The sequence below is a fragment of the Theropithecus gelada genome, chromosome 3 (assembly GCF_003255815.1).
Source record: "Theropithecus gelada isolate Dixy chromosome 3, Tgel_1.0, whole genome shotgun sequence".
NCBI classification, from domain to species: Eukaryota; Metazoa; Chordata; class Mammalia; order Primates; family Cercopithecidae; genus Theropithecus; species Theropithecus gelada.
Genome location: NC_037670.1, coordinates 13,946,185 through 13,968,091, shown reverse-complemented (window position 1 = coordinate 13,968,091; position 21,907 = coordinate 13,946,185). Strand labels below are relative to the sequence as shown.

General features: G+C 48.4%; 1 protein-coding gene across 1 annotated transcript in view; it reads left to right on the top strand.

Annotated features, from left to right (window-relative positions):
- The window catches only part of LOC112620927 (myosin-16), a 70,738-nt gene extending 63,279 nt beyond the window's left edge, over positions 1–7,459 (top strand). The window contains exons 38-42 of the mRNA XM_025379965.1: positions 1,844–2,047; positions 3,428–3,553; positions 5,217–5,387; positions 6,491–6,691; positions 7,259–7,459. Coding sequence (XP_025235750.1) covers positions 1,844–2,047; positions 3,428–3,553; positions 5,217–5,387; positions 6,491–6,691; positions 7,259–7,459 — 903 coding nt within the window. The remainder of the gene's footprint in view (positions 1–1,843; positions 2,048–3,427; positions 3,554–5,216; positions 5,388–6,490; positions 6,692–7,258) is intronic.
- The last annotated feature ends 14,448 nt before the right edge of the window (positions 7,460–21,907 follow it).

Here is a 21,907-nt window from a genome sequence, read left to right as displayed (position 1 = left end):
TGCTCTTGTCACTCAGGCTGGAGTACAGTGGTGCAATCTTGGCTCACTGCAACCTCCACCTCCCAGGTTCAAGCAATTCTCCTGCCTCAGCCTCCTGAGCAGCTGGGATTACAGGTGACCACCACCACGCCCAGCTAATTTTTGTATTTTTAATAGAGACGGGGTTTCACCATGCTGGCCAGGCTGATCTCCAACGCCTGACCTCAGGTGATCTGCCCACCTCAGCCTCCCAAAGTGCTGGGATTACAGGCGTGAGCCACCACACCCAGTCCTGTCTTGATTTGTAAAATCATTTTTTACTTATTATAAACCATTTCAGACATAGAGAAATGAAGAACACAACAAAACTCATATACCCACTACTTGCCTTAAAAAATAAACACAAACAGAGCTGAAGACACCTTTACAATCATTCTATTATGAGACTGTTCTTTACAGCATACAGAGCTGGAACCACACTTGCTAACTGGAGACATGCCCTAACCAGGTACTGTTTTAGGTGTCCAAGAGTGGACAAGACAATGCTGGACACAGTTGGTGTTCACATGTAGTCCCAGCTACTCAGGAGGCTGAAGAGAAAGGATTGCCTGAGGCCAGGCTTGAGTTTGTGACCAGTCTGGGCATCATAGCAAGACCCCATCTCCACAAAAAATAAAATGAGCCAGGCATGGTGGTGTGTGCCTGTAGTTTCAGCTACTCAGGAGGCTGAGGTGGGAGGATCACTTGAGCCCAGAAGTTGGAGGCTGCTGTGAGCTATGACTACACCACTGCATTCCAGCCTGGGTGATAGAGTGAGACTCTGTCTCGAAAACAAAACAAAGAGTGGACAAAACAGACAAACATCCCCATGCAGACAGCAACAAAAATAAAACTGTATTGTTAAAACTGGTGATAAGTCCTATGGAGAAATAAGAGGACAGCCTGGGCGCAGTGGCTCACGCCTGTAATCCCAGCACTTTGGGAGGCTGAGGTGGGCAGATTGCTTGAGGTCAGGAGTTTGAGACCAGCCTGAGCAACATGGCAAAAACCCATCTCTACTAAAAATAAAAAAATTAGCCAGGTGTGGTGGCAGGCACCTGTAATCCCAGCTACTTGGGAAGGTGAGGCAGGAGACTCACTTGAACCTGGGAGGCGGAGATTGCAGTGAGCCGAGATCATGCCATTGCACTCCAGCCTAGGGGAGCCAAGATCATGCCATTGCACTCCAGCCTAGGGGACAGAGCAAGACTCCATCTCAAAAAAAAAAAAAAAAAAAAACTATCCTGGCTAACATGGTGAAACCCCGTCTCTACTAAAAATACAAAAAACTAGCCGGGCGCGGTAGCGGGCGCCTGTAGTCCCAGCTACTTGGGAGGCTGAGGCGGGAGAATGGCGTGAACCCGGGGGGCGGAGCTTGCAGTGAGCCGAGATCGCGCCACTGCACTCCAGCCTGGGAGACACAGTGAGACTCCGTCTCAAAAAAAAAAAAAAAGAAATAAGAGGACAGAAGAAAGCTGGGGATCAGCCTAGGCAGGATTAGAATATGATTGGCTGAGGTCACTGGGGAGGCCTCCTGGAGAAGGCTGTGCTGGGAACACCAGGTGCTCTATCATCGGGAAAGGTTTGACTTCACGTTGACCTCATGTTAGATAACTTCCTGGGTCCTGGCCCTGCTGGAGCTCCACCACACCATAAGCTCCCCAAGCCCAGGTCTGTTCCTCACTCTTCTTCTGTGACCTCCCCGCCTGCCCAGTTTCCTGCTGAACCCAGTCGATAAAGGTCACGGCGCCCTCAGGTCTGGCCACCCCCAAGGTCATACCATGGCCCAGTGTATGGGCTCAGGCTGCGTCCCTGTGCCCCCCAGGACTTGCAGGTCCAGATGGACGAGGATGCCAGGCAGCACGAGGAGCTGCGGGAGCAGTACAACCTGCAGGAGCGGCGCCTGAGCCTGCTGCAGACGGAGCTGGAGGAGGGGCGTTCTGCCCTGGAGGGCAGCGAGCGTTCACGCAAGCTGCTGGAGCAGGAAATGGTGGAGATCACCGAACGGCACAACGAGATCAACATCCAGGTAGGACAGGGCTCCTGGGTCAGTGCCACTTGCACCCCACACTCTGGGGGTTAGGGGGTGCTCGGGTGAGGCCAGGATGGTGCCCAAACCATGTGAGCCCCCATCAAAACTCAGAGGAAGGCAGTGCACCCCACTCAGCAAATCCTCAAAACTCATCTGCAGAGCTTTTTGTAAAATTGTGACTTTAAAGTCCAGGATATAAAAGATATCCCAGCCTGGGCCGGGCACGGTGGCTCACACCTGTAATCCCAGCACTTTGGGAGGCCGAGGCAGGCGGATCACCTAAGGTCAGGACCAGCCTGGCCAACATGATGAAACCCCATCTCTACTAAAAATACAAAAATTAGCCGGGTGTGGTGGCAGGCACCTGTAATCCCAGGTACTCAGGAGGCTGAGGCAGGAAAATTGCTTGAACCCAGGAGGCAGAAATTGCGCTGAGCCAAGATCATGCCACTGCATTCCAGCCTGGGTGACAGAATGACCATCTAAAAAAAATGTGTGTGTGTATATATATATATTTATTTATATATATATAAATATTTATATATTTTATATATATATTTATTTAAATATATATTTTTATATATATTTATTTAAATATATATTTTTATATATATTTATTTAAATATATATTTATATATATTTATTTAAATATATATTTATATATATATTTACTTAAATAGATATCTATCCCAGCCTGACCAACATGATGAAACCCCATCTCTACTAAAAATACAATAATTAGCCAGGCGTAGTCATGCATGCCATAATCTTAGCTGCTACTTGGGAAGCTGAGGCACAAGAATCACTTGAACCCTGGAGGTCGAGGTTGCAGTGAGCCAAGATCATGCTACTGCACTCCAGCCTGGGCGACACAGTAAGACTCTGACTCAAAAATAAAAATAAAATAAAATATATAATCTTGGCCAGGCACAGTGGCTCACGTCTGTAATCCCAGCACTATGGGAGGCAGAGGTGGGAGGATTGCTTGGGGCCAAGAATTCAAGACCAACCTAGGCAACATAGCCAGACCCTGTCTCTAAAAACATGAAAAATTAGTTGGGCGTAGTGGTGCTCATCTGTAGTCCCAGGTACTTGGGAGGCTGAGGTGGGAGGATTGCTTGAGCCTAAGAGGTTGAGGCTGCAGTGAGCTGTGATTGCATGACTGCACAATCCAGCCTGAGTGACACAGCAAGATCCTGCCTAAAATAAAATAAAATAAGAATGCAGGAGAGGGACCCATACCCCAGGCAGAGGGCCCAGGGCCATTTCCTGTTGGGGTTGGGCAAGCATGTCTGGCAGAGGTTGTGTTCTTCCCTGGACACAGGAAGGCCCATGCAGACTCCTGGCTCATGGTGAGATCTCCATTTCTTCCTCCAGAACCAGAGCCTCCTCGTGGTCAAACGCAAGCTGGAGTCAGATGTCCAACGCATCTCCAACGAGCACGAGGAGCTCATCAGTGAGTTCCGCTCGGCCGACGAGAGGGCCAAGAAGGCCATGACGGACGTAAGTGCGTGTGCCCCTTGCTGCTGGCAGGCAGGGTTTCGGTGCCTGCTGAGGACCAGGCTGTCTGGGCGGGAAGGCCACTCCTGCCATCGTGGGCCACTGTGGACCCAAGCGTGGTTCCCTGCCAGGGAGAATGTGGCCCTGCTCTGGAGGAGCCCAAGGCTTTTCTAAAAAGCCACACACATGAAAGTAAGAAAGATGGCCGGGCGCGGTGGCTCAAGCCTGTAATCCCAGCACTTTGGGAGGCCGAGACGGGTGGATCACGAGGTCAGGAGATCGAGACCATCCTGGCTAACACGGTGAAACCCCGTCTCTACTAAGAAATACAAAAAACTAGCCGGGCGAGGTGGCGGGCGCCTGTAGTCCCAGCTACTCGGGAGGCTGAGGCCGGAGAATGGCGTGAACCCGGGAGGCGGAGCTTGCAGTGAGCTGAGATCCGGCCACTGCACTCCAGCCTGGGCGACAGAGCGAGACTCCGTCTCAAAAAAAAAAAAAAAAAAAGAAAGTAAGAAAGATTTACAAGCTCTAGGTGATCATGTGAAAGATTATAGCACAACGCCCTGGGTCTTGCATCAAAGAAGCCATCAAAGTGGGTTCATCTGGGCAGGCTTTTTGGCAATGGGATGCATTAAAACAGCCTTGGGCTAGGCATGGTGGCTCACACTTGTAATCCCAGCACTTTGGGAGGCCAAGGCAGCAGGATTGCTTGAGGCCAGGAGTTCAAGACCAGCCTGGGCAATATAGCAACTACTAAAAAATGTTAAAAATTAGCCCGGCATCGTGGCATGTGCCTGTAGTCTCAACTACTCACAAGGCTGAGATGGGAGGATCACCTGAACCCAGGAGTTTGAGGTTGCCGTGAGTCATGATCCCGCCACTGCACTGCAGCCTGGGTGACAGAACAAGACCTTGTCTCAAAACATGAAATAATAACAAAAACAATAAAATCAAACAGCCTTGAGGGAAGGGCTAGTAAAAGGAAGAGAGATGAGCCCAGGGACGCAGAGGAGGACGTTGGCAGGATGTGCCCCCAAGTGCTCTCAGCCCAGTATCCCTTCGGGTGTTCACACCAGCCTCGAGTGGTGGGTTCTGTTTACTCCCTACTTGGAAGATGAAGGAATACAGATTCTCATCATCAGGCTCCTCTCACTTGATGGAAATCCCAGGAGTTCAGGAACATTGCTGGTCTTACTTGTTGCTACCTCCCAAGAGCACAGGCCCATGCCTGGCCCACCATAGACCCTCATGAACATCTGTGGAATGAATGTAAGGAGAAAGGGACTGAGAGGGGACAAGCAACATGCTGAAGGTCACTCAGGGCTGGACACAGTCCTGGGTCTTCCAACTCCAGAGGCTGTGCTTTTCCCACCCTCCATGCTGTGCGCCTCATGGAGAGGGCAGTCAGTAGGGTTTGGCTTGAGTGTGCCCGGCTGGTGGGAGTCTGTGAAGATGGGAGGCATGAGTTTGGCTCCCCCTCCCCTCTCGGAGGCAAAGGGGAGCATAGGGTACCCCTTCCACCAAACCCCAGCGGCATGTCAGCGGGGCTCCCCCTGTCAACCAGTTGGTTTCCTAGAGACCGGGAGACAAGTTCTCACATCTCTCAAAGGAGCTATGAGCCTGGGTAGCACCCAGCTCCAACTCCTGCTCTTCTCCCCACTTGCAGGCCACCCGCATGGCAGAAGAACTCCGGCAAGAGCAGGACCACTGCATGCACCTGGAGAAGATCAAGAAGAACTACGAGGTCACCATCAAAGACCTGCAGGCCAAGATGGAGGAGGCCGAGCAGCTGGCTCTGAAAGGCGGGAAGCGCACAATCATGAAGCTGGAGGCCAGGGTGAGGGCGATGCAGGGCTCAGCTAAGGGAGGAATGGGGATCTGGTGGGGTGTGGGGGGTGTGTGTGAGACGCCTGTCTTTTGCCAAAAAACATGTCCTGGGTTTGATGAAGAATCGGGTTATGCAAGTGCTAGGAAAGAAGAGGAAATTGAAAGGACCAGGTGCAGCGGCTCATGCCTGTAATCCTAATATTTTAGGAGGCTGAGGCGGGAGGATCGCTTGAGGCCAGGAGTTTGAGACCAGCTGAGGCAACATAATGAGCCCTCCATCTCTACAAAAAAAAAAAAAAAAAAAAAAAAAAGTTAAATTAGCTGGGTGTAGTGGCACATGCCTGTAGTCCCAGCTACTCAGGAGGCTGAGTTGGGAGGCTAGCTTGAGCCCAGGAGATTGAGGCTACAGTGAGCTATGACAGCACTACTGCACTTCAGCCTGGGTGACAGAGCCAGACCCTGTCTCAGAAAAAAAGAGAAAAGAAGGAAAGAAAGAAAGAAGGGAGGGAGGGTAAGAAAGAGAAAAGGAAATTGAGAAAAGAGCTCTAATTTCTCTCAAGTTCTCCTCTCCTCCTTCCCTGCCTGTCACCTTCCTCCCCAGAATGTCCTTAGCCTCGAGCAGAGTAATCCCCAATATTCTCCTTGCCTTTTTTTACTCACTGAAAGAAAACAAGGCTTAGTCTTTGCCCCATGAAATGCCAGAGCTGGAAGGGCCCGGAAAGTTCTATCATTTTGTCTGACTCCCTGACACCCCCATTTTCCAGAGGAGGGAATTTGAGGCTCAAGAGAAAGTGTTTGACAACCACAGCATGGCCTGTAAAAGGCAGAGCCCACCCGACTCTCCTGTCCAGGGTCCATCCCCTCACCTCTGGGCAGGAGGCGGATACTGCAGCCACAAGGCCCCTGCCTGAGGCCACTGAGCTCTGAAGCTCAAAACCATGCGTTCCAGGAGGCTGAGGCAGGAGGATCGCTTGAGCGCAGGAGGTCAAGGCTGCAGTAAGCCATGATCACGCCACTGCCCTCCAGCCTGGGCAACAGAGCGGGACCCCGTCAAAAAAACAAAAAACAAAACACACGTGTTCGCTCAGCTGCATTCCTCTCTTCCTCCCACAGATCAAGGAACTAGAGACAGAGCTGGACGGGGAACAGAAACAGCATGCGGAGACGGTCAAGACGCTGCGTAAGAACGAGCGTCGCCTCAAAGAGCTGATCTTCCAGACAGAGGAGGACAACAAGACCAACCAGCGCATGCAGGAGCTGGTGGAGAAGCTACAGAACAAGCTGAAGATCTACAAAAGGCAGATCGAGGAGGCCGTGGGTGCCTATGCGCCTCCCTGCTCCTCCTTCCCTGACGCTTGTTTTCTCAGTGCGGGTCCCCAGCCTTTCTGGGAATTAACCACAGGGAAAGAAGCAAGCATAGGCCCTAAGATGATTCTGTGAGGCTCATGTCCATGGCGTCTCCTCCTTGGAATCCAGTGGGAGGGGCAACCAGACACTACACACCAGAGATGAGAACTTGTAAAGAGGCCAGGCATAGTGGTGGCTCATGCCTGTAATCCCAGCACTTTGGAAGGTTGAGGTAGGTGGATCCCCTGAGATCAGGAGTTCGAGACCAGCCTAGCCAAAATGGTGAAACCCATCTCTACTAAAAATACAAAAATTAGTCAGGCATGGTGGGGGGCACCTTAACCCCAGCTACTTGGGAGGCTGAGGCAGGAGAATCGCTTGAACCCTGGAGGTGGAGGTTGCAGTGAGCCAAGATCGTGCCCCTGCACTCCAGCCTGGGCGACAGAGCGAGACTGTCTCTCAAAAAAAAAAAATGCACATTTAACCAGAACCAGCCATGTTTATGCCCCGTTTCCTGCCGTGCCTTTGTCACAGGAGGACCAGGCCAACCAGACCCTGGCTCGATACAGGAAGACAGTGCACGAGCTGGATGACGCTGAGGAGCGAGCGGGCATGGCAGAGACCGCCCTAAACAAGCTGCGCACCAGACACCGCGTGGCCGGCAAGGGCATCACCTCTGTGGAGATCATCCAGGTGTCTAAGACAGGCACCTCGAAAACCCTTTCTGAGGAGTGAGGCCCTCCGTGTCCTAGGCCACAGCCGGTAGGTGTGGACTCTGCTCTGGACGACCTCGCTCAGAGCGCTCCTTCCCTGCACTGGCTTTGCTCCTAGCAGTGGTACTATGTGACCCAGCCATATTCCCCCTGCTCCCCAGCTCTAGTCTTTGTCACACCCAGTCTCATGCAACAGGAAGCACAAAGCTCTTCCCCTCCCTCTTTAGCTGCAAAACCCCTTTAGATGCTCACAGCCCTCGGGTGGGGCGTTGTTCACCTGTATCACAGGTGCTGGCCGACCTGATGTTCCCCCATCTGCATGGAAGGGCGGTTCCCAAGTGTGATGCCACTTGACGCTAGCCTTGGTACCTAGTGCTTAGTACACAGTCACTGGGACATCCACAAGCTTATGGCAATGTGTGTTCATCTTTCATGTTCCCCACAATATCATTCTTCACTGGATATTTCATCAATCCTGGTTGAGTTCAGGTCTCTAATGCTAAGAAAATGATAATTATCATCACAGCTGCCATTTCTCGAACACCGAGTGCAGGTAGGATTTTGAGGAAACAATGGAAAGTAGTCTTTATTCCTCTTAATTCAGAACTAATCAAGGATGAAAAATATTGGAGATAAATATATAAAAGTTAAAATAGGCTGGGCGCAGTGGCTCGTGCCTGTAAATCCTAGTACTTTCGGAGGCTGAGGTGGGAAGATGGTTTAAACCTGGGAGTTCAAGACCGGCCTGGGCAACACAGTGAAACCCTGCCTCTACAAAAGTAAAAAAAATTAGCCAGGCATGGTGGTGCACACCTGTAGTCCCAGTTACTCGGGAGGCTGAGACAGGAGGATCCCTTGAGCCCAAGAGTCTGAGGTTACAATGATCTATGATCATACCACTGCATTCCAGCCTGGGCAACAGAGCGCGGTCCCATCTCAAACAAAAAAAAAAGTCAAAATACCAGTTTTATTTATTTGTTTATTTATTTGAGAGGGAGTCTCGCTCTGTCACCAGGCTGGAGTGCAGTGGTGCGATTTCGGCTCACTGCAACCTCCACCTCCCAGGTTCAAGCGATTCTCCTGCCTCAGCGTCCCGAGTAGCTAGGACTACAGGGGAACATCACAATGCCCAGCGAATTTTTGTATTTTTAGTAGAGACAAGGTTTCACCATGTTGGCCAGGATGGTCTCAATCTCTTGACCTCATGATCCACCCACCTTGGCCTCCCAAAGTGCTGGGATTACAGGCATGAGCCACCACGCCTGGCCCAAATACCAGTTTTACTATGCTATAATTCTAGATTGAGGATGTGGCTTTAATGTGCGTCCACCATAGGCATCCTCGTACTTTGCCTCAAAATTAAAGATACCTGAAACCCCAACTCTACTAAAAATACAAAATTTGCCAGGCGTGGTGGCGCACGCCTGTAATCCCAGCTGCTTGGGAGGCTGAGGAACTAGAATTGCTTGAACCTAGGAGGCACAGGTTGCAGTGAGCCGACATCGCGCCACTGCACTCCAGCCTGGGTGCGACACAGCAAGACTCTGTCTCAAAAAAAAAAAAAAAAAAAAAAGATAACTGCAGAACTGAACAAATGCAGGCTTAATCCCTGGGGAGCAGCCACTATTCCCAGGAGAGGAACGATCAGAACCCAGCATCCCTGGCAGTAGATCTAAAAGGAGAGATTAGGTGGGGCTCAGCTCTGCCTTCCTGGTTCCTTCCTTATTCCAAAAACAAGATCAATCACTCCTTTTCCCATGGACAGAAGCAAAAAGAAAGTGAGGAGTAAGGCACAGAATGTGATTCTGGAAGAGTGGATCCCAAAACGTGGTCCCGGGACCAGCAGCATCAGTGTCACCTAGGACATTCTTAGAAACGCCTATTCTTAGGCCTGGCTCCAGACCTACTGCATCAGGAGCTCCGGGGGTGCGCCCAGCATCTGTGATTTGGCAAGCCCTCCAGGTGACTCAGATGTGTGACTGAGTTTGAGAACCACCCAGATACACGCAGCCAGGGTGTGGAGGTTTCTCCTTGAACAAGAGCCAAGTGCTAGGAAAGTAAAGGAAACTCAAAGGGCTGGGCGCAGTGTCTCACGCCTCTAATCCCAACACTTTGGGAGGCCAAGGTGGGAGGATCACTTGAGGCCAGAAGTTTGAGACCAGCCTGGGAAACAGAGCAAGGCCCTATCTCTACCAAAAAAAAAATGTAAAAAATGAACGTGGTGGTGGCTAAGTGCATGGAAAATGCTTTTCACTCTCTTTTCTACCCTACAAGGTAGGTATAACTACCCCCATTTGTCAGGTGAGGAAAATGAGCTTGGAGAAGTTCGGTGACTTCCTCATGGTCACACACACCCTGTGCTATGAAAAGGCAAGTTATCTTTTATTTGAAGTTACTGTGGAGATTGATATGGTTGCCATCTGTGTGGGATTAACCAGGGCAGCAAAAAATCAAAGACTTGGTTCACTTTGGGAGGTGGGGTGGGCTGAACCCTAAGCACCACCCTCCATGGCTTCTGGGAATTATATCTGGCCTCCCTGAACCAACATCTTGTTGAATCAGCCCTAGTGAGGAGGGTAAGGTTCCCTGCTCAGTTACAATTCGCTATCTTTCAGTAATGGTGGTCAGTTTGGGTTTTGGCCAAAAGCGATAACCCCATTGACCTTTGATGTGAAGCTGAGCTTTATCTGACCATTTGCTTAGGGAGGAGATAAAATATGGGGCACAGAATCTTTTTCTGAATTCTCTAACCCTGAAATAATGGTTAGCTCAGGAAGTTAAGGAAATCAGAAGCTTGTCTCTGCATTAATGTGTAACCATCTCCTTTCAGGGCAAACACCTGAAAGGGATCCTTCCCAGTGAGCTCTGACCTAGGTGGGGACTACTCTATGAGGCTTCCTGCACACCAAGAGTCAGGAGGCAGTTCAGCTCCTTCCCCTAGGAGTCTTAGGCTCCAGGATTAGACATCCTTTAAAGCAGGTCCCCTGCCCTGGCTTGGCTGGACCTGGTACAATTGCTCTGTCACAGCAAGGATCTACTTCCATGCCATCAGGCTGCCATCCTGCCACCAGAGGTGATGACGCTGTGCCTCTGGGGTCTACTCTCCATGTCCTGATCTGTCCATTTTGTTTTTATTTAATCAGCCAGGCATGAAGGCAGGTCCCTGTAATCCCAGCTACTCAGGAGGTTGAGGCAGGAGAATTGCTTGAACCTGGGAGGCAGAGGTTGCAGTGAGACTCTGTCTCCAGAAAAATTAAAAAAAAAAAAAAATTAAAACTGAAAGGAAAAAAATTAAAAACATAAAAATAAAATATTTTAACAGAAATGTAAGAGAATAAATAAAACCGATCCTTCACCAGGCAGAGGAGAGAAGGGAATTCCAGATAGAAGGCCCAACACACACAAAAGTGCAAAGGTGGGAGGTACATAAGGGCACAGGCTGGCTGGAGCAGATGGGCTCAGGATGAGGCCAGAGACCTGCAGCGCGGTGGGGGATGAAGCTAGCAGGGTAGGGTAGGCAGGGGTGAGACTGTGAATGGCTCTACTGGGTGCAAATATTCCATGAACTCCATAAGGAAACCTTACTAATTTTAAAAATCCATTTGTGGGAATGTGATGTGCAGTAGCTTTTCTTTCTTTGGAAGATGGTCACATCACAATAGCAAAACCCCTTGTGACACATCACAGGCAGGCTCTCAGGGAGAGCTCTGTATCCCAGGGCACTGCACTCTGGGCCCACCCAATGACTTGTAGGGGTACATTAAGCCCAAAGAATGTGTCTCTTAACTCTCAGAACTTCATGCAGAACAAGCTAGGTATGACTCAACAGTATCCATTACTAGGAAGGAAGCCTTTGCAGAAGCTTCCTAGGCATCTCAGGGAGCTGATGTCAGAGGAGCAAAGATGTCAGAGTTCCCAGCTCTGACCCACATGGACTTGCTCACCTTGCTCACTATCTGTCTTTCTCTCTTTTTCCAGGGTAATACAGATCTCAACTGCGGTTCATTGAGAGGGAGAAAATACGAAAATGGAAAACTGGATCTGTCCTGAGAATGTTTACTATGCAAAAGAAAGTGCAAGCCAGGAAGAGACAGGTGGTGAAGAATAAAGAGTGCTATGGTGGAGAATGAACTTGGGAACGTAAATACCAGGCATTAGAAAAATGAAAATGAGCGGGGCTTCTCTGGGACAGCAGTAAGCATTTGGATGACAGTAACAATGGGTCTGTTTCAGTTGAGTTCCTACATGTTCATGTCAAGGACGGAATATGTAATGTCTGTGACCCAGCTGTTCTCTACAAAGAATTCCTCATGTTGACAATGTTAATGTCCCAATATAGCTTAAATAAAAGAAACATTAAAAAAAAAATAGACCAACTGGGGCTTCTTTGCTTTTTTAGACAAAGAGTCTTGCTCTGTGGCCTGGGCTGGCGTGCAGTGGCACAATCATGGCTCACTGCAGCCTTGAACTCCTGGGTATAGGCAATCTTCCTGCCTCTGCCTCCAGTCCAGTACAGTAGCAGTACCGACGTGTCACTCTGCCAGGCTAATTTTTATTTTTCTAGAGATGGGTTCTCACTATGTTGCCCTGGCAGGTCTTGGATTCTTAGGCTCAAGCAATCCTCCCACCTCAGCCTCCTAAAATGTTAGGATTACAGGTGTGAGCCACTACACTAGACTTGAAGCTTCTTTTTAAATGGAGAAATTTTATTTTCCTAAGACTTATCCAAAGGCAATTTTTACCACCGCCACATAAAAAAGTTTTGTTGCATCCCTATATACTAATTCACAGGCTTGTTTCTACTGGAAACCATGAAAACAATACAGTCTTGGTGAAGTTCTTTCCAAATTTTGAAAGTCTGTATCAGAGAAATGAAAACAAACTAGGTTTCTTAAAGCCAAGAAAGTTACGGAATCTCCGGAGCAGGTCAAGTCCATCCAGGCTAATGCTCCACATCGCCCCTGCATGTTCCATCTCATCTCCCAGGATGTCCAGACACCAGTGGGTCAGCTCCGTGAGGGCAGGCAGTTAGCCATTTTGTTCACTACTGTATCCTCAGCAACTAGAGACTGCCAGGGCTGAAGTGTGCACACAGTAAACACATAGAGAGGAAATGAAAGAATGAGCTGCTTCCAGGGTAGTGTCCTTCCTGACACTGCCAGAAAGTTCTTCCTTCAATCCAGATGAGACCTGTGCCCCGGTGGCATCTGCATGCTGACCTGCTATTTCTTTCTTTTTTTAATTTTTTTGAGACAGAGCCTCACTCTGTCACCCAGGCTGGAGTGCAATGGCACAATCTCGGCTCACTGCAACCTCCGCCTCCTGGGTTCAAGCAATTCTCCTGTCTCAGCCTCCCAAGTAGCTGGGATTACAGGCACGTGCCGCCATACCTAGCTAATTTTTGTATTTTTAGTAAAAACGGAGTTTCACCATGTTGGCCAGGCTGGACTCAAACTCCCGATCTCAGGTGATCCCCCCACCTCAGCTGCCCAAAGTGCTGGGATTATAGCCATGAGCCGCTGGCCCCAGCCGCTGGCCTGGTGTTTCTACCCAAAGCCCTACAGAACAACCTTCATGGAAGTCAGTTCTCAAGATAGGTCCCAACAAGTTTTCTCTTCTCTAGGCTGAACATTCCTGGGTCCGTCAACTTGTGTGGCAAGTCCGTCCCTCGTGTGGCAAGGTTTCTATTGTGATCGAATACTCCTCAACCCTTTCCTTTCCTTGCCCTCCTAGTCTTTGGAGAGCTGCTGTGGGGGCAGCGCCATGAGGGAGGGCTCCCTGCCAGTTCCCAGCTCTCAGAACACACGGGCTCTCTGGGAATGGTGTGTCTTCCAGCATTCTGACCTCTCTCCAATCTGTTGGCAGGCAGAAATCACTGTGTGGGGTGGTGGAGAGAGGAACACTACTTCTTCGGTGGGTCCCTCTCTACCTTCACACAAGGGTACATCACCCCTGTGATGGTTTTGAACTTGGCACTCTTGGCTGGGCAAGGTGGTTCATGCCTGTGATTCCAGAACTTTGGGAGGCCGAGGCAGGAGGATCACTTGAGGCCAGGAATTGAAGACCAACCTGGGCAACATATCGAGATCCTGTCTCTACAAAACATGTAAAAATTAGCCAACGATGGTGGTGCACGCCTGTAGTCTCGGTTACTTGGGAGCCTGAAGAGGGAGGATCACTTGAGCCCAGGAGGTCGAAGCTGCAGTGAGCTCTGATTGCATCACTGCACTCCTACCTGGGTGACAAAGCGAGACCCTATCTCAAAAAAAATAAACTGCGTGTTCTCTAGTCGGAGCCCTGGGGGGAGCTTTGGTTCCTTCTATGCAATTGAACCAAATGTGATAACACTGCCCTCAGGTGGCAGGGTCTCTGACTGCTGCGTGTGGATTTCCCAGGAGACATCAAATCACAGAATCTTAGAATTGTATATTACAAAATTCTAGGACTGGAAGGGGCATTTAAAGGGCATCTAGACCAACTCTGAGGCAGCTGGGGATTCCCCTCCATAATATCCCTGAAAAAAAAATGATAATCCAACTTCTACGTGAACCTTCCCAGTGAAAATAGGCAGCCCATTCCAGTTTTTAGTTTTGTTTTGAGACAAAACAAAACCAAAACCAGGGTCTTACTCTGTTGCCCAGACTGGAGTGCAGTGGTGTGATGATAGCTCACTGCAGCCTCAATCTCCCAGGTTCAAGCGATCCTCCCATCTCAGCCTCCTAAGTAACCTGAACTACAGGTGCATGCCACTACATCCAGCTGATGTTTTTTGGGTTTTTTTTTTTTTTTTTTTTTTTTTGGCAGAGATGGGGTCTCCCTACGTTGCCCAGACTAGGTTTGAGCTCCTGGGCTCAAGTGATTCTCCCGCCTTGGCCTCCCAAAGTGCTGGGATTACAGGTGTGAGCCACTGTGCCTGGCCCCATTCCAGTTTTGACTAAAGATCATGGTCAAAAAGTCCCACTTAATATTGAATGAGAATATATGTCCCTGCATTTTGCCCTTACTTTGCTCCAGCCTTCACCTCTATAATTACATAAGTCAAATCTGTACACTCTGAAGTCAGACAGATACAGGTTCCACTTTCCCAGCAGTGTGACTTTGCAATTAGACACTTGCCCAGTTTCTTCCAGCATTCCGTAGGACTTCAACACTTGTCCTCCGGCTAGGGATTTGTCATGAAAAGGTCAACCCTGAGTTATGGTTGAATCAAAGGCTAAAAGGGAACCTATTAGCTATTATAAGGGACTCTTCTTCCCACTTCTTCCTGAGCCCTGGCTTAGGCTAATAAAAAAATGTATTCTGTAGCTTTGCAGTAATACTTCCATAAAACTTCCCTCTACAGCTGTTTTTTGTTTGTTTGTTTGTTTGTTTGTTTTTTGAGATGGAGTTTTGCTTGTTGCCCAGGCTGGAGTACAATAGCACAATCTCAGCTCACTAGAACCTCCACCTCCCAGGTTCAAGTGATTCTCATGCCTCAGCCTCCCAAGTAGTTGGGATTACAGGTGCCCACCACCACACCTCGCTAATTTTCATATTTTTAGTAGAGATTTTTAGAGAGATTTAGTTTCACCATGTTGCCCAGGCTGGCCTCGAACTCCTGATCTCAGGTGATGCACCTGCCTCGGCCTCCCAAAGTGGTGGGATTACAGGTGTGAGCCACTGCGCCCAGCCTACAGATATTTTTAAAAAGCAACTTTAAATAAGGCAGCAATAAAGTAACCAGACCGAAGGGAGAAATGCATTATGGGAATTAGGTCTGGTGATCAGAAAGGCTCCTGTAGGAGTAGGTACAGGGTGCTACAGGAGAGGCACTCGGCCCAGTCTTGGAGGATAAAGGACTGTGTCTGGAAGAAGTCATGTCTCTGCTGAAGCTTAAGGATGAGTAGGAGTTAGGCATCCAGGGAAGAGAGGGCTTGTGGGAAGGGAGAGTGGGAGAGCAGGAGGAGGTAGGCAGGGTGTGTCAGCTAAGAGTGTGCTTGGCTGCAGGTGGCAGCACACTGAGCCAACAATGGCATACGTGGCAGAGACATTTAACGATCTCACACACGCACACACCCCACCCCGCCCTGGCAGAGGGTTTCAGAATGAGTGCAGTGTGAAAGCACCAGGTCTCCACCTTTTCATCCTGCAGCATCCTTGGGCCTGTCAAGGCGATTGCCACAGCGTTAGGCATCATATCTTCCTCTGCCATGTTTAAGCCAGTAAAAAGATATAGGCTGGGCGCAGTGGCTCACACCTGTAATCCCAGCACTTTGGGAGGCCGAGGCGGGGGATCATGAAGTCAGGAGATCGAGACCATCCTGGCTAACACAATGAAACCCTATCTCTACTAAAAATACAAAAAACTAGCCAGGTGTGATGGCAGGTACCTGTAGTCCCAGCTACTCGGGAGGCTGAGGCAGGAGAATGGCATGAACCTGGGAGGCGGAGCTTGCAGTGAGTCCAGAACGTGCCATCCTCCATTTTTTTTGTTTGGAGATGGAGTCTTGCTCAGGCAGGAGTGCAGTGGCGCGATCTTGGCTCACTGCAAGCTCTGCCTCCCGGGTTCACGCCATTCTCCTGCCTCAGCCTCCCAAGAAGCTGGGACTATAGGTGCCCGCCACCACCCCAGGCTAAACTGCAAAATACTATTTCAAATCAGAACCAGTGACTAAGCGTAAATGTCTGTTATTTTTCACCGTGTTGGCTAGGATGGTCTCCATCTCCTGACCTCGTGATACGCCCGCCTCGGCCTCCCAAAGTGCTGGGATTACAGGCCTGAGCCACCGTGCCCGGCCTCTTTTTTTTTTTTTTTGAGACGGAGTCTCGCTCTGTGCCCAGGCTGGAGTACAGTGGTGCGATCTCGGATCACAGAAAGCTCCGCCTCCCGGGTTCACGCCATTCTCCTGCCTCAACCCCCAGAGTAGCTGGGACTACAGGCGCCCGCCACCACAGCCAGCTAATTTTTTTGTATTTTTAGTAGAGATGGGGTTTCACCGTGTTAGCCAGGATGGTCTCGATCTCCTGACCTCATGATCCGCCCGCCTCGGCCTCCCAAAGTGCTGGGATTACAGGCGTGAGCCACCGTGCCCGGCCTGAACTTGCCATCCTTTTATCAAGGAGTACATTTTTTTCCAGAAGCTCCCCATGAAATGAACTCGTGAGTGTTGATTAGCAGAAATGGGGCACAGGGCCATCCCTAAACCAATTAGCGGCAAGTGGGAATGGGCTTGCTGCATTAGACGTGGACCAATCGTGGTTCATTTCCTGGACTTGGGGAGGGCCTAGCTTCCCTGAGATCCACCAGAACAAAAGTAGGGAAGCCATGTAGGGAAAGGTGTTGTGTGGGCAGCCAGTGTCTACCACATAGACAATGTGGTCAGAGACAAAGGTGACAGATCACAGAGACCTCTGTGACTTGTTATGGAGTGCAGACTTTATTCTAAGGGTGAAAAAGATGTGTCCAATGGTTTCCTCATGATCCGATTCAGGTCCTCTATATAATGTAGGTGAAGTTGTATCTCACCTACTGCATCACACTGGAAGACACATGATGTCAACCTAAACTCTGTTCGTGATGTCAACTTTGATCACTTGATTAAGGTGTCTACCTCCATCAAGGAACATTCTAGAAAACAACTGGTATGGGCTGTTTAAGACTCCCAACTCCACCAGGTGCAGTGGCTCATGCCCATAGTCCCAGCACTTTGGAAGGCTGAGGCTGGCAGATCATGAGGTCAGGAGTTCGAGACCAGCCTGACCAACATGGTGAAACCCCCGTCTCTACTAAAAATACAAAAATTAGCCGGGCGTGGTGGCACACACCTGTAATCCCAGCTACTCAGAAGGCTTGTATCGCTTGAACCCAGGAGGCAGAGGTTGTAGTGAGCCAAGATTGCGCCACTGCACTCCAGCCTGGGTGTGCAGACTTCGTTTCAAAAGAAAAAAAAGACTCCCAATTCCACAAAAGTCAAAACAAAAAACAAACAAACAAAAAAAGGCTGAGGACCTCGTCTCTAGTTCCAGCTACTTGGGATACTTGGGAGGCTGAGGCAGAGTCACTTGGGCCCAGGAGTTCAAGGCTGTGGTAGCTATGATCGCATCTGTGAATAGCCACTGCACTCTATCCTGGGCAACACAGCAAGACCCCATCTCAAAAAAAAAAAAAAAAAAAAAGACTGAGGTGAAGAACTGTTCCAGATTAGACTAAAGAAACAAGAACTAAGTGCAACGATTGATCTCAGATTAGTTCCAGGATTGAGGGGGAAAAAAAAAGCTAGAAAGGACATTATTGACCAGGCACAGTGGCTCATACCTGTGATCCCAGCACTTTGGGTGCCTGACGCAGGCAGATCACTCAGTCCAGGAGTTTGAGACCAGCCTGGGCAACATGGTGAAACTCCGTCTCTACTAAAAATACAAAACTTAGCCGGGCATAGTGGCCCACACCTGTAATCCCAGTTACTCAGGTGGTTGAGGCATGAGAATCGCTTGAACCCTGGAGGCAGAGGTTGCAGTGAGCTGAGATCGCACTACTGCACTCCAGCCTAGGCGACAGGGCGAGACTCTGTCTGAAAAATGAAAAAGAAAAAAACAAAAAAGGAGAAAAAGACATTATTGGCACAAGTAAAATTTGAATATAAACTTCTAACGAACATATTAATTTGTTACATTAAGATTTGTAATTAACGTATTTATTATTATAGTAAATAACATTGAATTAATGTTAAATGTCCTAAATTTAATTGTATTACGGTTGTTAAAGAGAAGTTCCGTGTTCTCCAGAGATACATACTGAAGTATGAGGAGTGAAGAGTCTCATGATGTCTGTGACTTACAAATGACTCAACAAATAATAATATCACTATTACTATTACACAGATACATATATAAAACATATACATATATGAGAGAGAAAGAGAGAGAGCAAATGTGACAAAATGTTCACAAGTGGTAAATTTAAGGAAACGGGTATGTTGATATTCATTATTCTCACATATTTTGCAACTTTTCTGTAGGTTTGAAAGTTTTTAAGGAAAAAAAGAAATACATAGGAGGTGGAGGTGCTATGACTTGGTAACTAACTTTCTGGGGGCCATTAATCAATCTGTGGTGGATGATGATACCTGGGACTGAGAGGTAGAGGAGAGCAGAATCTGAGGTGGGGAGCAGAGGGAAACACCGGGTTTGACATGGATTGAACTGAGGTGGGAGGTGATGAGACACCAGGTGGAGACTCTCAGGAGCAGTAAGAATTAACAGGGGTCAGGAACAAACTGAGACACAGATCTGCGGGTTGGCAGCCTATGGGTGGTGGCTGAAGCCAAGAGCCTGTGAGATCACTTAGAGGGCAGGTGTGGATGGACCAATATTCTTGGGCTCACTCGCACTTAAGGTTCGGGTGCAGAAGTAAGAATCAAGCAAGAATGGTTACACTCATGAGCAAACCAGCTATTTCATTCAGGGTTCCTATAAAAAAAACCATTAGACTTGCGATTTTCTACCACTTTACATTTCCTCCTAGAGACACTCTTCTATTGGTTAACTTCTCTCCAGGTAGGGGATTATGAGGCTTTTGTCAACATCTTCCTGGGGAGCGTGATATGGTAAGAAGCCTACAAATATATTTGTGATATAAGCATGCAAAACAGAGGTACGCTATATGCTACAATTAGAACTACGATCCTCCCAGGTTAATTCATTCCTGAAAACAATTCTCAGATCAAATAAGCCTATATGAAGTTATTTTAAATGAGAAAATAGGAATGTATTCCCAGCCTGTCCAGAAACTCCACTTTCTCCAAATATCACTAAAACTCTCTCAAACATCTATAAAACAATCCTCCAAACATTTCTGCACAATATAGACATTTAAACATGAATTATCTAATTATTTAACACTTAATGAACTCCATGGTGATTATGTTTGCAATAGTACACAATGATATGCACTCTATTGAATGAGAATTAGGTATTTTCCCCAATCTGCAACTAACGTGTACAGTAAAGTAAACAACAACACAATAATGAGTTAAAGATAGATAATTAAAAGCAATAAGATTTAGCAAACTGAAATGGACAAATGGGATTTTTCTTTTAAATGGCTACTTGCCAAATGATTCTGGTAATGGAACATGGGGCAACAGACAACCCTCCCATTAGTGATCATTAGAAAAGTGGACAAAATATACAAAATATCTACTCAAAGATAAGCGAGCAATAATGAGGCAGTAAATACCTACCAGGTCAATGTCCAAGAGAACAGAGTACCTAAGAGAGTGAGCCCATCAGTAGGACTGTTTTACCCCAATCAGCTACTTGCTGATTCCAGAACAGGTGGCTGAGAGCCTAAGCAGTACTTTTTTTTTTTTTTGAGAAGGAGTCTCGCTCTGTCGCCCAGGCTGGAGTGCAGTGGCGCCATCTTGGCTCACTGCAACCTCCACTTCCCGGATTCAAGAGATTCTCCTGCCTCAGCCTCTGGAGTAGCTGGGATTACAGGCGTGCGCCACGACGCCCAGCTAATTTTTGTATTTTCAGTAGACACAGGGTTTCACCATGTTGGCCAGGCTGGTCTCAAACTCCTGACCTCAGGTAATCCACCTGCCTCGGCCTCCCAATGTGCTGAGATTACAGGTGTGAGCCACTGCACCTGGCCCTAAGCAGTACTTTTGATAGCCTTTCAGGGGTCTGGGGCCCTCCAAGGATGGGGAGTCTGGGAAATACCTGTTATACTAGTCAGGGTTCTCCAGAGAAACAGAATAGGAGATATCATATAGAGATATAGAGAGATGGAAAATTGACTCACGCAATTATGAAGGTTGGCAAATCCAAAATCTGCAAAGCCAGTGTCCCAGTTCAAATCTGAAGGTTGGAAGCTTCTGCAGAACCAGAAAAGGTCAATGTTCTAGTTCAAAAGGCTCACTTGAGCCCAGGGGTTTGAGGCTATAGTAGCTATGACCACACCTGTGAATAGCCACTGCACTCCACCCTGGGCAACACAGCAAGACCCCATCTCTGAAAAAAAAAAAAGACTGAGGTGAGGAACTGTTCCAGATTAGACTAGAAAGAATTAAGTGCAGCAATTGATCTTGGATTGGCTCCAGGACTGAGAGGAAAAAAAACGCCATCAGGAAGGAGAATATTCTCTTACTCAGGCGAGGGTCAGACTTTTGTTCTATTCAAGCCTTCAACTGATTAGATGAGGCCCACCCACATTAGGGAGGCCAATCTGCTTTATTCAGTCTACTGATTTAAACGTCAACCTCACCCAATAGCATCCTCACAGAAACACCCAGAATCATGCTTGACCAAATATCTGGGCACCCTGCGGCCTAGTCAAGTTGACACATAAAATGATCCAAGCGTGACATACTAAGAAATACAGGCTGGGCACAGTGGCTCACGCCTGTAATCCCAGCACTTCGGGAGGCCAAGGTGGATCACTTGAGGTCAGGCGTTCAAGACCATCCTGGCCGACATGGAGAAACCCTGTCTCTTCTAAAAATACAAAAAATTAGCCAGGCACGATGGCACACGCCTATAGTACCAGCTACTTGGGAGGCTGAGGCAGGAGAATTGTTTGAACCTGAGAGGCAGAGGTTGCAGTGAGCCGAGATCGCACTACTGCACTCTAGCCTGGGCAACAGAGTGAGACTCCATCTCAAAAAAAAATATATATATATATATTTTGGTTTCTGACACGGAGCTTTTAAAATTGTTATACTGTCCTGTATAATGCGGTGATAGGAACATCTTTCCTTTTTTTTTTTTTTTTTTTTGAGACAGTCTTGCTGTATCCCTTGGGCTGGAGTGCAGTGGGGCGATCTTGGCTCACTGCAACCTCCACCTCCCGGGTTCAAGCGATTTTCCTGCCTCAGCTTCCCGAGTAGCTGGGATTACAGGTGCCTGCCACCACGCCAGGCTAATGTTTGTATTTTTAGTAGAGACAGGGTTTTGCCATGTCAGCCAGGCTAGTCTCGAATGCCTGACCTCAGGTGATCCACCCACCTCAGCCTCCCAAATTGCCAGGATTACAGGTGTGAACCACCGTGCCCAGCCTAACACCTTTTGTTATAAATATTTGGTTTTAGCTCCCAGTTCCTCACATAGGAGATTATAAGCCCCTTGGAATCTCTGGTGTCTTTTTGTATGCTAATGAGATGACAGGTGGATGACGGTGCTAGATGGCTCCAGAATGAAACTAATTGCCTGAGGAACCAACCATGTGCCCTGTGATTAGAGGGTAGGAATTTTCAGTCCCACCCCTCAACCTCCAGGGATGAGAGGAGCTGGAGATTTATTTCAATTACCAATGGCCAGTGATTTAATCATCATGCCTACATTATAGAACATCCATAAAAACCTTAAATGATGAGGTCTGGAGAGCATCTGGGTTAGAGAACACGTGGTGGTGCTGGGAGGGTGGCGCGCCCAGAGAGGATATGGAAGCTCTGTGCCCCTTCCCACACACCTCGTACTTGTCCATCAGTAA